Genomic DNA, 15,410 nt, shown 5'->3' with positions numbered 1-15,410 from the left:
TTGTCAAATCATTGAACAGGAGATAGAAATCAAATACAATTTAACCGAGTTTCAGAGCGTTAAATAAAGTAGAGATCTGATGATGTACAAAAGAATAACAGAACTATGTATAAAATAGAGATAAAATAAAATAGAGGTCAATCAAAAACTCAGATCTTACAACAATGTAACAATCAAGTACACTGTGAAGAAATCTCAAAACAATGATACAACGTGTGATGGGACGATGAGCTGCTTGTGCGTAAAATGCAAGTCCCTCAGAGTTTGATCAGGTTTTCAAACCTCTGCCTGTGACGGAGCCCCTCCAGCAAGGCTGCGTCAATCACTAGTAGAATCCGAAAGTGGCTGCTTTCGGAATCTTTTCCAACATAAAAGCTCTTTAACGGAAACACGTCGTCTGGCCTCTCGGCGTGACAGTTTCCGGCGAGGTGTGGGTGTCCCTATAGGAGGTCCTGAGACCTCCCCACTGTTTTCGCTGGAAGTGTCTCTGAGCCATCCCTCCGACTCACTTTCCCTTGGAGTTCTTGCTCGCCCTCTACTGGTTCCCTCTTCCGCTGCTACTCCTCTCTCAACCTCAGTGAGCCTTTGCGCCCCCGGCGCTTTAGATGGCAGTTCCCTGACATCCACCTCCCCTCCAGGGCCCCCTTCACCCCCTCCCGTCTCCTCCCCTACTGGCGGTGAGGAGGTAAAACCCCTGAAAGAACCTCCCTCATCTTCCGACGTCGCGAACACTTCCCTCCACTTGTTGCTGTTCCTACTCTCTCGGTAATCTTCGTCATCGGAGTCCACTCCCTCTTCCAACTCCGACTCCGCGAACCCTTCCATTTCCTCTTCCTCATCGGTGGTGCCGAAATACTCCCTCCTAAACCTTGCTATTGGCTGAGGTTTCCTCGGGAACCTTTGGTGGAACGTTTCTGTTAAAACCTCGTCATTGACTTCCTCTGCACTTACCCAGGTGTTTTCTGACTCCGGTTCCCCTTCCCACGCCACCAAATACTCCACCTGATTTCCCTTCCACCTGGAATCGAGGATTTCCGCTACATGGTTGTGGCGTTCCCTCTCTTCCAAGGCTGGTCCCCTGACGTACTCCCCTTCACGTCCCCCCCTGTATGGTGACAGTAACGACCTGTGGAACACTGGGTGCAATTTCATGTGGTTGGGTAATCGGAGTTTGAAAGCTACCGGGTTGACCTGCTGAATGACCTCAAAGGGTCCCAATCTTCTGGGCCTCAATTTCTTACAACCCCCTTTGAACGGCAACCCTTGGGTTGACAACCACACTTGATCCCCCACCCTTATGGTTTCACCTTCCCTTCTGTTCTTGTCTGCCTGCTTCTTATATTGTGCCTTAGCCCTTTCTAAGTTGAGCTGGAGCTGATGATGGATCGCTTCCATCTCTTCTACAAAATGTTCAGCCGCTGGGACGCTCCATCTCTCCCCTCCTTCCCCTGGAAATGCCCTGGGGTGAGACCCGTAATTAGCCAAAAAGGGACTCATCCCTGTGGACACATTCTCCGCATTATTGTAGGCAAATTCTGCCAACGCCAACTTTTCGACCCAATCGTTCTCTCTGTCATTGACATAACACCTCAGATATTGTTGAAGAATGCCATTTGCTCTTTCCGCCTGCCCGTTGGTTTCAGGGTGCCGGGCAGTTGAAAAATTGACTTCCACGTGCAGCAAGCTCATGAGCTTCCTCCAGAACCTGGAAGTAAATTGTTTGCCGCGATCTGAGATCACCCTCAAGGGAGCCCCGTGCAACCTAAAGATGTGTTCTACAAACAACTTCGCTGTTTCTTCCGCTGTGACTGCATGTGAGCATGCTACAAAGTGGCACATCTTAGTTAACAGGTCTACTACTACCATGATGGCTGTTTTCCCCTTGGACTTTGGCAGATCCGTCATAAAATCTATTGATATCGCTTCCCAAGGCCGTTCTGGTGTGGGTAATGGTTCTAATAACCCTGCCGGCGCCCTTCTTTCCCCTTTGGCTCGCTGACATTGGTCACACCCTCTTACATACTCCCTTACATCTTCCCTCACCTTAGGCCACCAAAATTCCCTGGTAACCAACCACATGGTCTTGTGTTGTCCAAAATGTCCCGCCGTGGGGCTATCATGCAACTGCTTGAGTACTCTCCCCCTCAATTCACCTTCGGGTATATACAGTGCCCCTTTGTAATACAATGCCCCATTTCTTTCCTCAAAACCTCCGGGACTCTCGCCCTCCCCCCTGAGACCTCTGAGCTTATCCTGGGCATATTCATCATTTTCCGTTTCCTCTACCAGTTCTCGTTGCCCCACAAGCGCCGCCCCACACACCCAGCGGTCCTCAGGGATGACATGTCTCTCTTCGATCACCCCCTCCCCTTCCCAATACTCTGGTTTGCGTGAGAGCGCGTCCGCCCTGACGTTTTCTGGGCCTGGCACATAACAAATTTCAAAGTTGAATTTGGAGAATTCCTGTGCCCATCTCACTTGTCGTTGGTTGAGCACTCGAGCTGTTCTCCAATACTCTAAATTCTTGTGGTCGGTGCACACTTGCACCTTGTGTTGTGCCCCAATTAATAAATGTCTCCACCTCCGGAATGCTTCGTGAATGGCAAGTAGTTCCCTGTCATACACCGTGTAATTCCTCTCGGATTTATTCAGCTTCCGCGAGAAGAAGGCACACGGTCTCCACTCCGACGCACTCCTCCCCGGTTGAAGAAGGACCGCCCCTACCGCCCGGTCGGATGCATCGGTTTCCACTCTCATGGGTTTTCGTAAATCCACATGCAGAAGTTGTTCTTCCGAGGCGAAAGCCCTTTTCAGTTCTTCAAAGGCTCGATCCGCCTCTACCGTCCAAACAAATTTCTTCTTGCTGCTGAGGCAGTCGGTGATGGGCGCCGTCAAGTGGGCAAAGTTCTTGATGAACTTCCGATAAAAGTTCCCAAACCCCAAGAATCTTTGCACGTCCTTCTTGGTCTTCGGTGTCTTCCATTCCAGTACCGCTTGGACCTTGCCTGGATCCATGGCCAATCCCTTGTCTGACAAGCGGTACCCCAGGAATTCCACCTCCTTGGTATGAAACTGGCACTTCTCCAGTTTCACCCACAGCTGGTTGGCTTGCAGCCTGCCCAACACTTCTCGAACGTCCCTCACATGCTGTTCCTCATCTTCCGAATACACCAACACGTCGTCTAAAAAGGCCACACAATTCTTGTAGAGCAAAGGTCCCAGAACGTGGTTTATAAAAGCTTGAAAACACGCGGAGCCCCCTTGTAGACCGAAGGGCATAACGAGGTATTCAAAGGCTCCCAAAGGGGTAAACATGGTGGTCTTCCATTCATCTCCCTTCCTTATGCGTATCAGATTGTACGCCCCCCGCAGGTCCAGCTTTGTAAAAATCTTTCCCTTCCTTACTCTGGTCAAAATGTCATCAATTCGGGGCATAGGGAAAGCCAGGGGTTCCGACACTGCATTGAGGGCCCTAAAGTCACACACCAGTCTCGGTTTGTCTGTGTTCTTTTTGTCCACAAAAAACACTGGGCTGCCCCCCACCGCTCGGGACTCTCTGATGAAACCTCGCTTCAGGTTTTTGTCAATGAACTCCCTCAGCTCCTGCATCTCCCTGTCTGACATGGCGTACAGCTTGCCTACTGGGAGTTGGGCCCCAGGGAGTAGGTTGATTTGACAGTCAAAGGGTCTATGCGGTGGCAGTTTGTCTGCTTCCCTTTCGCTGAATACGTTGCTCAGATCTGCGTATTGCGGGGGCACCTTCCCTTTGTCCATTACTTCCATCCCGGCTAGGGTGACTCTGTCTCCTCCCGAAACCTTCCCCTCCTTGCAGTGTTCTAGGCAATACGCTGACCCAAAGGAGACCACCCTCTGATGCCAGCCCACTAGCGGATCGTGTAGCGCCAGCCAGCTCATCCCCAAAATGATGGGCGCTCCTCCCAGGATGGCCACATTAAACGCTATCTGTTCGGTGTGCCTTGCCACCCTCATTATCATCGGGACAGTCTGTTGGCTAACTTCTCCCCCCAACAGCTCTCTGCCGTCAATCGTAGTCACCTGCAAGGGGTTACTTAAAGGGATGGTCTGTATCTGATGCTCAGCTGCAAACTCCTTACTCATGAAATTACAGGAGCTGCCTGAATCCAAAAGCGCCTTGATCTTTAGTGGGTGTCCGTTTGGCAGTTCTAGTAACACCTCTATCACTAAAGCGGGTCTGGGAGGTTCCGGCGTGGGCACTTTCACTGCTCTTTGGCCTGGCTGCTGTGCCCCGACGGTGGCAGCCAGGCGTTGGCTTTTACTTGCTCCTTGCCTTCCTCTTCCTTTCCCCCAACAGCTCCTGCCATCCCTTGCCATTCCTTTCTTTGTGGGCAGACTCTGGCAAAGTGCCCTGGCTGTTGGCAGAGATAACATCTCTTGGCGCTCTTTCCCTCCTTCTTCCGCCCTTCACTGGGATTTGAAACTGCGCGCGCCCGCGCTGTTCCAACTTCCATCGGCTCTGCCGGCGGGAAAGGTGGCTCTGGAATGTCTGGAATGCGGAACTCCCTCCAACGGTCTCCTTTCCCTTCCCGCTTTTCCAAAGCCCTCGCCTCCTGGCGCGCTCCTATGGACAGCGCAGATTTGGTTAACTGATCCATAGACTCCGCCCTGGGCCCCCGGGAAAGCTCATCTTTGACGGTTGAAGAAAGCCCCTCTTCGAAAAGCATTTGGATGGGCTCCGCCGATAGGTCCCACCCCAATTTATGAATCAGCATAGTAAATTCAGTCCAGTACTCACGGACAGATCTGCTTCCTTGCTGGCAAGCCATTAACTGCCTTCGCACCACCCCCTGCTCAATATCGCTGGAAAACATCAGGTCCATGGCACGAAAAAACTTCCTCGTGTCCTTTAGGATCTCATTATTCGCTGCCATCAGGGGTCTAACCCAATCTTTCGCCCCGGATTCGAGATGGCCAATCACAAAAGCCACTCGCGATTCCTCGTCGGGGAAGTCATCAAACTGCAAGTTTAGAGCGTATTGCATCTCTGTTCTAAAGGCATGATAGTTCCTGGGATCCCCCCCGAATTTCTGCACCAATCCTGGTACCTTTTGGCGAGCGGGGTGGTTTTCTCCTTTCCCTTTTCTGCATCCTGAGCCCTCCTCTCCTCAAGCCTCGCCGTTTGCAGCGCCAACTGGATCTCCAACGCCCTGTACCTTTCTTCCAGGCTTGGACCCCCTCCAGCTGCTCCTGCTCCTCCGGTTCCGGCTGGGTTGCTCATGATGCTTCTCCCTGCACAAGCTGGCTTTCGGTGACTTTCGGATTGCTGTGATGGGACGATGAGCTGCTTGTGCGTAAAATGCAAGTCCCTCAGAGTTTGATCAGGTTTTCAAACCTCTGCCTGTGACGGAGCCCCTCCAGCATGGCTGCGTCAATCACTAGTAGAATCCGAAAGTGGCTGCTTTCGGAATCTTTTCCAACATAAAAGCTCTTTAACGGAAACACGTCGTCTGGCCTCTCGGCGTGACAGTTTCCGGCGAGGTGTGGGTGTCCCTATAGGAGGTCCTGAGACCTCCCCAGTGTTTTCGCTGGAAGTGTCTCTGAGCCATCCCTCCGACTCACTTTCCCTTGGAGTTCTTGCTCGCCCTCTACTGGTTCCCTCTTCCGCTGCTACTCCTCTCTCAACCTCAGTGAGCCTTTGCGCCCCCGGCGCTTTAGATGGCAGTTCCCTGACACAACGCGTAGGTCAAATACAATTCAAAGAAATCAAGCAATATACCAAACAGAACTTGAAGACAAAAAATAATTAAGTCTCAAAATGGTATACAGTATAAAAACCAAATGCAGTATAAAGTATTAATAATCAAATAAAACTTTGTAAAATAACCTTATACTATTAAATCACTAACACCTACAAAGACAGGTGACAGATAACGTCAGATATAATAAAGCATCACAATATTTTTTATGTTATGTATTAACATTATTTTCTCCCCAGTCCCCACACTCAAATAGAGACTTTTTAATGCTCTGTGATTATTATAGACTTACCTTTCAGAAGTCAGACCTGTGAATGTAATGAAGAGTCATTGCCCTCATGAGGCATATTAAAATAGTATTGCTGAACTGAGAATAGTAGTGTGTTACAGAGCCTCATAATGCAGAGGGCCATAATGAAGATGATAACTGGAATGAAATTTGATGCCATAAGGAAAACACAGTCCTCATAATTTATTTTGGTGCTTAGAGTCTAGACCAACAGCTCCACTGCAAAAATAAAAATGCAAAAGTCTAATGTTTCATTTATTGTGTCATTTGACAACTCAGTAGAATAATATTTGATGTGTGTGTGTGTTTCATGTGGGCAATGTGTTTCATACTCTCTAAGAGCAATGGGCAATGTGTTTCGTACTCTCTAAGAGCATATTATTGCCATCAAAAGTAATATAATTTGGGAAAGGTTGGCTTCTGGTATCTGTAATATTGATTGCATTGGAGATTAGATTCACTCTCTAATATTTATTGCATTGGAGATTAGATTCAGTCTCAACCTATCAAGCAGATGTGATTGAGGCACAGACTAATTTCCATTTGGCACGTAGGGGAATGAAGTTCTCAACAGCATAGGAGAAAGGGAGAGGTCTAAGCATTTGCAGTGCCGAAAATATGCAATAAATCATTAAACATACCCTGTTGTAGATTTTACTGTCAGCAAGTCCCTGCCTCTACTGTTGCTTAAAACAAAACACAAATCCTAAAAAAAACCACCACATTATTTCAGTGTAACGTTTCAAAAGTACAGAATGCTTGAAGCTCTTGGTCATAATTGAGAATTAGTGACTCTTCAGGTTCAGTGTATTTATTATTTGTATTTTGTCTGAGGTTTAATCTCTTGCCCACCTTATTCCAGAGACTGGGGTATGTAGCATTAAATTAACAAGCAGGTTAGTATAGAATAAAACTGACAACATTTAAAAGATTTTAAAAGGCAATCCCCACCTCCCGGATTTAAAGTAATATGAAAGGGGAAGGGATTTGTGTCAAAAGACACTGGATTTTTAGGGGGAAAGTATTCTCCTGAAACAGCTGCTGGGTTCTTTCTGTTATCCTCAGTGATGTCAGACCCTCCAAATGTCCCCATTTTCCAGGAACAGTCCCAGATTTACAGAAGCTGTCTCAGTTCTGATTAGATCCCAGAATGCCTCGCTTTTTCTTAAAGGTAAAGGTAAAGGGACCCCTGACCATTAGGTCCAGTCATGACCGACTCTGGGGTTGCGGCGCTCATCTCGCTTTATTGGTCATCCCTATTTTCACTGGAGAAATATTGGAAGATATGGAGTTCTGCGACCCCCCAAGCCAATGAGATTAGCAAGCTTCAGAAGACAGCTGAATGCAGCCCTCTATAGGGAAGTTTTTTTAAAAAAGTTTAATGTTTTATTGTGTTTTTAAATATGTTGGAAGCCAGTTAGATGGGTGTCATATTAATAACAATAACAATACAGTGGTACCTTGGGTTAAGTACTTAATTCGTTCCGGAGGTCCGTACTTAACCTGAAACTGTTCTTAACCTGAAGCACCACTTTAGCTAATGGGGCCTCCGGCTGCTGCTGTGCCGCCGGAACACAATTTCTCTTCTCAACCTGAAGCAAAGTTCTTAACCTGAAGCACTATTTCTGGGTTAGCGGAGTATGTAACCTGAAGCGTATGTAAACTGAAGCGTACGTAACCTGAGGTACCACTGTAATAATAATTGAAAAAGATGTGCCTATTTTCATCAGATAAATATTGGAGGGTATGCGGAGTGGGTTTTGTTGGAAATATTTTCCTATGCAAATTAGAGTAATAGAGGTCTTCAGCAGACTGAGTCATATATAGAAGCAGTTAGAATATACCGGTACCCACATGATGTTTTCTCCCCGTGGGGCTCTCACAAGAAACTGTAACTTTTGGTTGCCTTATTCTCCCTAGAAGCTATTGGCATCTCTAAGTAGGGTTTTTATTTAGGAACTTAGCAATTCCTTGCAAATTGAACTCTTGTGACTCTTTTTCTTCAAGGTTTTAAAAGCCTTTATATTCTTCAATATTATAAAAGCCTCATAAAAGGCATAGAAACAGTTCTACATGGGGGAGCTAAGCATGGGGGAGGGGGAGCTTTCTGGAGAAAGGGAGGGCTTCTAATTTACTTTCCAAGGCTATTTTTTTTTATTTAGTGTGTCTGTGTTAACATCAAACCTCTCATTTGAGGAGTAAAGAGCTGCTCCTTTCAGCTATGCCTGACCCTGTCTCATTAAAAATAGGCTGCCATCAAAGAGGTGGACTACAGAGACAGTATTTCTCTCCAAATACCATCATCATCCTGCTCTTTTGAAAAAGAAGCACTCGTTCAACGGAGGGGGGAGGCAAAATCAGAGTGCTAATTATGCAGACAAAAATACAAATAGGCCAGAAAACAAAAAAGCGAGCAAAATAATGACCTTTTTCTTTAGCAACCTGTGTTTAATGTGAACTTTACTAACAATTCTTCTTTGAGCATTCTCCCTTTGTTTTGTGCCATTCAGTAGACTCATTCGCACAATGTGCTAATGCAATATTTGCACATAATACGATGCCAAGGTACATGGCCTGCTTTAGTCGTAATATACGTGTGTTTCACCCTCACACCTTCTGTAATTGGCAGTGAAACAAACCCCGGAGTGCCAGGCTTAGCATTACACCTGAACCAGTGCTTGTACTGTGTTTCTCCCAAAGAAACCATTATTGGGAAGCCAGTAACAAACCTTGGCTTTACGTTGTGGGTTGTTTAGAGAGGGTTATGCTCTCCCATGAGGCTTATGTAGCTTAGCCCCTGGGTAGTATGTAGTGGCAGGACCATGGCAGAAGCTCAACAGCTGTGATCACTCTGGAGACCTGCACCTGTTTAGACTAAGCCATGGTTTGCACTACATCCAAGCCAATTAGAGTAAACCATGGTAGCACACTACATCAGGTCATTGTGCCACCCTAGCTTTCTAATGAGGGACCTTTGGCCACCTCATGAGAAGAGAAGACTCCCTGGAAAAGACCAATTAGAGTAAACCATGGTAGCACACTACATCAGGTCATTGTGCCATCCTGGCTTTCTAATTAGGGATTTGTTTCCCAGGATTTTTATTCAGTTTAAGCTAAGTGCTGCTTTTCTGCAAATTTAAATGACCATTTGTATTCTGGAAAGTATAGATTTACCCATATCTAATACTACACTTTTAATGAGGGTGAAAGAGGAAAGCACAAAATATGGTCTGAAGCTCAACATCAAAAAAACCAACAACAACCCAAGATCGTGGCCACTGGGCCCATCACCTCCTAGCAAATAGAAGGGGAAGAAATGGAGGCAGTGAGAGATTTTACTTCCTTGGGCTCCATGATCACTGCAGATGGTGACAGCAGCCACGAAATTAAAAGACGCCTGCTTCTTGGGAGAAAAGCAATGACAAACCTAGACAGCATCTTAAAAAGCAGAGACATCACCTTGCCAACAAAGGTCCGTATAGTTAAAGCCATGGTTTTCCCAGTAGTGATGTATGGAAGTGAGAGCTGGACCATAAAGAAGGCTGATCGCCGAAGAATTGATGCTTTTGAATTATGGTGCTGGAGGAGACTCTTGAGAGTCTCATGGACTGCAAGAAGATCAAACGTATCCATTCTGAAGGAAATCAGCCCTGAGTGCTCACTGGTAGGACAGATCCTGAAGCTGAGGCTCCAATACTTTGGCCACCTCATGAGAAGAGAAGACTCCCTGGAAAAGACCCTGATGTTGGGAAAGATGGAGGGCACAAGGAGAAGGGGACAACAGAGGATGAGATGGTTGGACAGTGTTCTCGAAGCTACTAGCATGAGATTGACCAAACTGCGGGAGGCAGTGGAAGACAGGAGTGCCTGGCGTGCTCTGGTCCATGGGGTCACGAAGAGTCGGACATGACTAAACGACTAAACAACAACAACAACAATACTACTACACTGAGCTGTTTTCCTCTCCCTGCAATGCATATAGTATGTAATGGTGCAGCAAGCAGTTCATTTGATTTCGTTTTGAAGCTTACAAAACATTTCAAGTAAAATGATGCAACCTGTACATGTTGCTTTCCTTACTTGGCATTATATTTTTAATGCTGGGTTTCATAGTGTAGAACAATAATTTAAGAAATGTTTCTTCTGGCCTTTTATTGAACAAATATACCCTTTGCTGTGTGCTTTTGTGACATGGCTAGAGATTCTCGGCCCTTTGCTTTTCATTGTTTATTGTTTCTGTTAGACAAAAGCTCTAGTGTGCCGCTGTAACTCCCACCACAGTCATGCTTTTATTTTCAGAAAGGAAAATGGGTCATTTTCTCAAAAGCTGGTTGGGGAGAGATGTTCCAAGTTGTGATTTTTCCATGGAGCTGTTTCTGCACACAATTAAAGTTTACAGAATATTAGACTCTGGTTTATCCAACACCTAAGTTAATTATTCAGATACTTTCTACCTTCAGAAATCAAGTGAAAGCCACAGCAGTGACCCAAATCACCTGCCTCAAATGTCTTCAAGTTGTTGTTTTATTGTGGTAATATTACTTTCCATATGTATGGAGACATGTACTTAAACCATAACTTACCGGTAATTCTTTTGGGCAACTTGTGGATACAATTTCATCTTAAAGCCACCCCAGCAGTTCTGAAAGGTAGGTAATGTTTTGAGCCCAGAATTATTAGATGCAGTCATTCTTAATACATAATGATGCCTCTGGCTGCTTCTAAAACATCACCAAATGTTTGACTTCATTGGAAATTTTGGTGAAATTTGCTGTTTCTTTGTTTATTGCAAATGAATGTGAACCAAATGTTCTAAGCTGAAAGCAGGTGGGTTTAAGGTCAGCAATACAAAACCCAGACGTTGATAGTTAATATTTCCAAAGCAGAACTTTCCGTGACATATTTCCTTTATTGCCCATCGCACAAATGACCACATGGGCATCTTACAGTCTTCAGTTCAGCATGGGAGAAATCATTGCATATTGCCACTAAATATATCTATTGACATCTCTGTCTCTTGTCTTTGGGCAGTAAAATCACAGAGGGGGTGGCAGCAAACTAAGTGCCGTCTAACTTCGTTAATTTTACCTGTGATTCCTAGCATGAGACATACTGGCATGGTTTTTATTATGTCATTAGCAATAAGTTGCTAAATGCCACAGGTGTTATTTGCACTATCCTGAATCTAGTACTTGCATCATGGTCCTCCATTCCAGTGAAAAGGAGTGAAGTGAGGTGGTCATTCTGGAAGAGGTGTGGACAACCTTTGGCCCTCCAGATGTTGCTGAACTGCAACTCGCATAATACCTGGCCAGTGGCCACACTAGCTGGGGCTGATGGGAGTTGTAGTTAGAATCATAGAATTGTAGAGTTGGAAGGTCCAGCCCCGTGAGATGCAGGAATCTCAGCTAAAGCATCCATAACAGATGGCCATCCAACCTCTGCTTAAAAACATCCCAAGGATAGAGAGTCCACAACTTCCTGAGAGAGACTGTTCCATCTATAGTGAGGCTGCAGATTGCTCACCCATGCTCTATTAGATCAGCACCAGGTTCAGTTGTTGTTGTTGTTCTGCAAGGGAACACAAAGTCAGTTAAGAGAAAATTCATTGTTGGATAGAGTAGTGTGAGGCTTCCTCTTCATAACTGAATGGGAATTTCAGGGCTGAATAAAAAAACACACAAGAATGCAGACAGCGCAGTGGGGCTATTGTATCATATGGGCAATATACCGTATTTTTGGTTCTATAACATGCACCAGACCATAACACGCATGTAGTTTTTAGAGGAGGAAAACAAGAAAAATATATTCTAAACGAAACAGTGGATATGATTTTTGTGGTTCATGCTGTGGCCACAGACATGTGGTCTGATGGTGAGTTTGGGGTAGCTCAATGCAAAAATCCTGAGGATCCATGTGGATCCATGCTAAAGTCGCCCTAAAGTCGCAGGGGCGCTGGAAGTCGCAGGGGCGCTGGAGGAGTGAACGGGAAGCAAGAGAAGGAGAATGATGCCTCTCTCTCTCTATCAAACACACACACAGACACATAGAGTATCAATCCTAAAGTCGCAGGAGAGTGCAGGGGCGCTGGAAGAGTGAATGGGAAGCAGGAGGAGGAGAACGATAGCTCAAGCACACACACACACACAGCCCCTACAGTGGCTAATCCAAAATCAGACAGCAAAAAACTGCAGGCAGGGACAGAGAGCACAGGGTTGTTTTAAAGCAGCCAACCCCACTCTGCTTCTCTCCCTCCTCCCCGGCTCGGCTCGCTGACAGGAGCCGCTTACACCCGCTTTGCTGTTTCAAAGCGAGCCACGGACTGCTTACAACTGCAGCAGATTCCCCCGCCATCCGTAGGCATTCGCTCCATAACACGCACAGACATTTCCCCTTACTTTCTAGGAGGAAAAAACTGCGTGTTATGGAGCGAAAATTATGGTAACTTGTGCTAAAAACTTGCAATGCAGAAAAGTCTCTCAACATTGCCTAGGAATGGTTTTTAAAATGGTTTTGCACATCTCACAATAGAGTATAGACAGATAAACTAAAATGTGAGCAGGCATGCCAGTTAATTGTTATATAATTTTTAAAAACCAACTTACAATAACATTGTTTTTTTGACATGGGCTCTGCGGGTTTGTGTGATTACCATTGTTCAAAAGGAATTTTAATCCATAGGGAGCATACTCCCTTATACTGAGTCAGGCCATTGATCCATTCAGTATTGTCTGCACTGACTGGTAGCAGCTCTCTAGGGATTCAGACTTTCTCAGTGCTGCCTGGATATTCTGGGATTGAACCAGTGCCTTCTACATTCAGAACAGATGGTCTATTGATGAGCAACAGGCATTCCCCTAACTCTGTTTCTGTGTGGTTGAGAAAAATACAAGTGCATTAGACAATTTACACAATAAGACACTGGCGACGATCCTGCTTTATCAAATCAGCTTAAGTTTCTTTTCTTTTTGCTGTGGGGGATTGATTTCTTTTAATAAGCACATCCCACTAATATTTGTGGGCTAGGAGTATTGCGTTGGATGTGATGAATGAGAAACTGAGTGCAGGTGTTATTGACTTCCTAAAAAAATATGCATGAGGGTTTGAGGACACAACAGTACTGTTGTTGTCCTTACTAATAATCAAATCATCTCCCCCAGTCAACCCACAACCGCATACCTAATGCAGAATTTAGCATTCCAAGCAGTTGGTTCTTTTGCTTGCCCTTCTACTATTGTTTTTCTCCAGATCTAGCTCCAAATGGCATGCATTTAAATTGTTCTTGGCCCAGTGGGACTGAAAACTATGTCTGATTTGACCTTATCTTTTAAAAGGGTATCTGTATTGACACTTCATTATCCAACACATTGATAATTGCTAGAAATCCAATCCTGTTTCCTCCTGCTGCGGGAAAAGTCATGGGTGCTCTTTTCCTACCTCTGCTACAAAGGGATCCCTAATCTCCTTGCTCCTAAACTGGGGAGACATCAAAGAACTGTATCAGGGATCCTCCTCATCTGTATTTATCAACACATCGGATGGAACTATCCAGTGCTGTCCAACTTGAGTCATATAGGATACTACTTTAGATCTTGTTACAGATAACTTTAACTGCTGTCACCAAGGATAGGAGTGGGCGGTCCACTTCTTGGGGGTTCGTACTGGGGGTAAAAAGAACTGGGCTATTCCATAGAGGTGGCAAAGAGGTGTGTTGTTTTTTTACATTCATCAGATTAGCATCAGTTTTCATAGGCTTCTGCAGGGGTTTCCATTACCCCTCACAAACCTATAGAAAGCTTATCAGTGCTGGCAATATCACATAAGGGTTTTTTGGGTTGCAGGAAAACCTTTTCTTTCCCTTTGAATCTTTGTCTAATCCTTATTGTTCGTCTATATATTTTCAGTACGAGATGCAAGAAATCTGATTCCTATGGATCCAAATGGACTTTCAGACCCTTACGTGAAGCTGAAACTTATTCCAGATCCTAAGAATGAAAGTAAACAAAAAACAAAAACCATCCGTTCCACACTTAATCCACAATGGGGTGAGACATTCACATTGTAAGTTGAAATTTGATACTTTTCCTAGTGATATTTCCGATTGCATACGTCATCGTGTGTTTTAATAAATTAACAGAACGGCACCTATTTTTTTCTCCTCTTCGTTCTTTTCGTAGTAAGTTAAAGCCTACAGACAAAGACAGAAGATTATCCGTGGAAGTCTGGGATTGGGATCGGACAACTCGGAATGATTTCATGGGCTCTCTTTCTTTTGGAGTGTCGGAACTCATGAAATCACCTGCATGTGGATGGTAAAAAGCTCTTTGATATGAATATGTTACTAATGCATCACTAAAATTATGGGTAATAAATCCTATTGTCATATTTAAATATTTCCTAAACATATCACCTGTGTCTTCACAGAATGCAGTGTTGAAAACCTCAGTCAATAGATATTGAGGACAAAAATCACACAGAAACTAACTATTCTTTTTTGTTTGTTTGATATAAAAATATCAAAGCAATCATGTAACATCTCTCACTGTTTCCCTGGAAGGGCAAAAACAGTCAGACACTCACTGCATGTTGTGTTAAGTTTCTTATCTCAGGCTATTGCTGCAAACTTAAGCACACTTGCTAAGGAGAGAGTCTCTTTAACCTGACAGTAGTTATGTTGGCCCATAAGAAAAAAAAGCTGATATCTGTACTTGGCCAATACCTTTTTTAAGGCCAGCTGAAATAAGAAAAAGATGCAAAATCAGTCTCTCCTTTTAATACACTGACTGCAGGTACAAACTACTTAACCAGGAAGAAGGCGAGTATTACAATGTTCCGATACCAGAAGCAGATGACGATGGGAATGTAGAACTGAGACAGAAGTTTGAGGTGAGAATATTAGCATACATTGTATGGCAAATCCCATGTTGAGCCTGATTCTGTGCTGCTTCTGCTGCAGTGCTTACTATAACAGACAGGAGCGACTTCCTGTCTCTTGCTTACTGTACAATTCTTTCTCTTGCCAGTCCACGGATCGTCAATAATCACTAACTCTGAACGCGGTTTGCATAATTTTTGGCCAGTGTTAATGGTACGAATCTACTTTCACAATGGAATTTGGGACTGTAATTCGTTGCTATCGAACCAACATAGCAAGCGGACTGTGAGTTTCTGTGACTTTGAGGGCTCCATCCTTTCCTCACATGAAAGTTTTCCAGTAGACTGCATTACCATTAAGTAACGAAAATGAAGGAGGACCTAGTTACTATCTTCTTGCCACTTTCCACAGGCAAGTTGTTGATTGTCCCATTGGCAGCTGGGGTCTCCCTTTGCCTCTGCTCCAATGTAGCTCTATCTGTATGATTAAGTTTCATCATTTGACTAGTAGC

The 15,410-nt window shown here is 44.9% G+C and overlaps 1 protein-coding gene across 3 annotated transcripts in view; it reads left to right on the top strand.

Annotated features, from left to right (window-relative positions):
• PRKCA (protein kinase C alpha) overlaps window positions 1-15,410 on the top strand; it is a 198,038-nt gene that overhangs the window by 138,121 nt on the left and 44,507 nt on the right. For all 3 annotated transcript variants that reach the window (XM_081899676.1, XM_081899677.1, XM_081899678.1), the window contains exons 6-8: window positions 13,929-14,085; window positions 14,202-14,336; window positions 14,814-14,910. In XM_081899676.1, coding sequence (XP_081755802.1) covers window positions 13,929-14,085; window positions 14,202-14,336; window positions 14,814-14,910 — 389 coding nt within the window. The remainder of the gene's footprint in view (window positions 1-13,928; window positions 14,086-14,201; window positions 14,337-14,813; window positions 14,911-15,410) is intronic.

Source organism: Podarcis melisellensis (genome assembly GCF_964234715.1).
Source record: "Podarcis melisellensis genome assembly, chromosome: 2".
In the NCBI taxonomy this organism is placed as follows: domain Eukaryota; kingdom Metazoa; phylum Chordata; class Lepidosauria; order Squamata; family Lacertidae; genus Podarcis; species Podarcis melisellensis.
The sequence above is the reverse complement of the archived record's forward strand: the minus strand, read 5'-3'. Positions and strand labels throughout refer to the sequence as shown.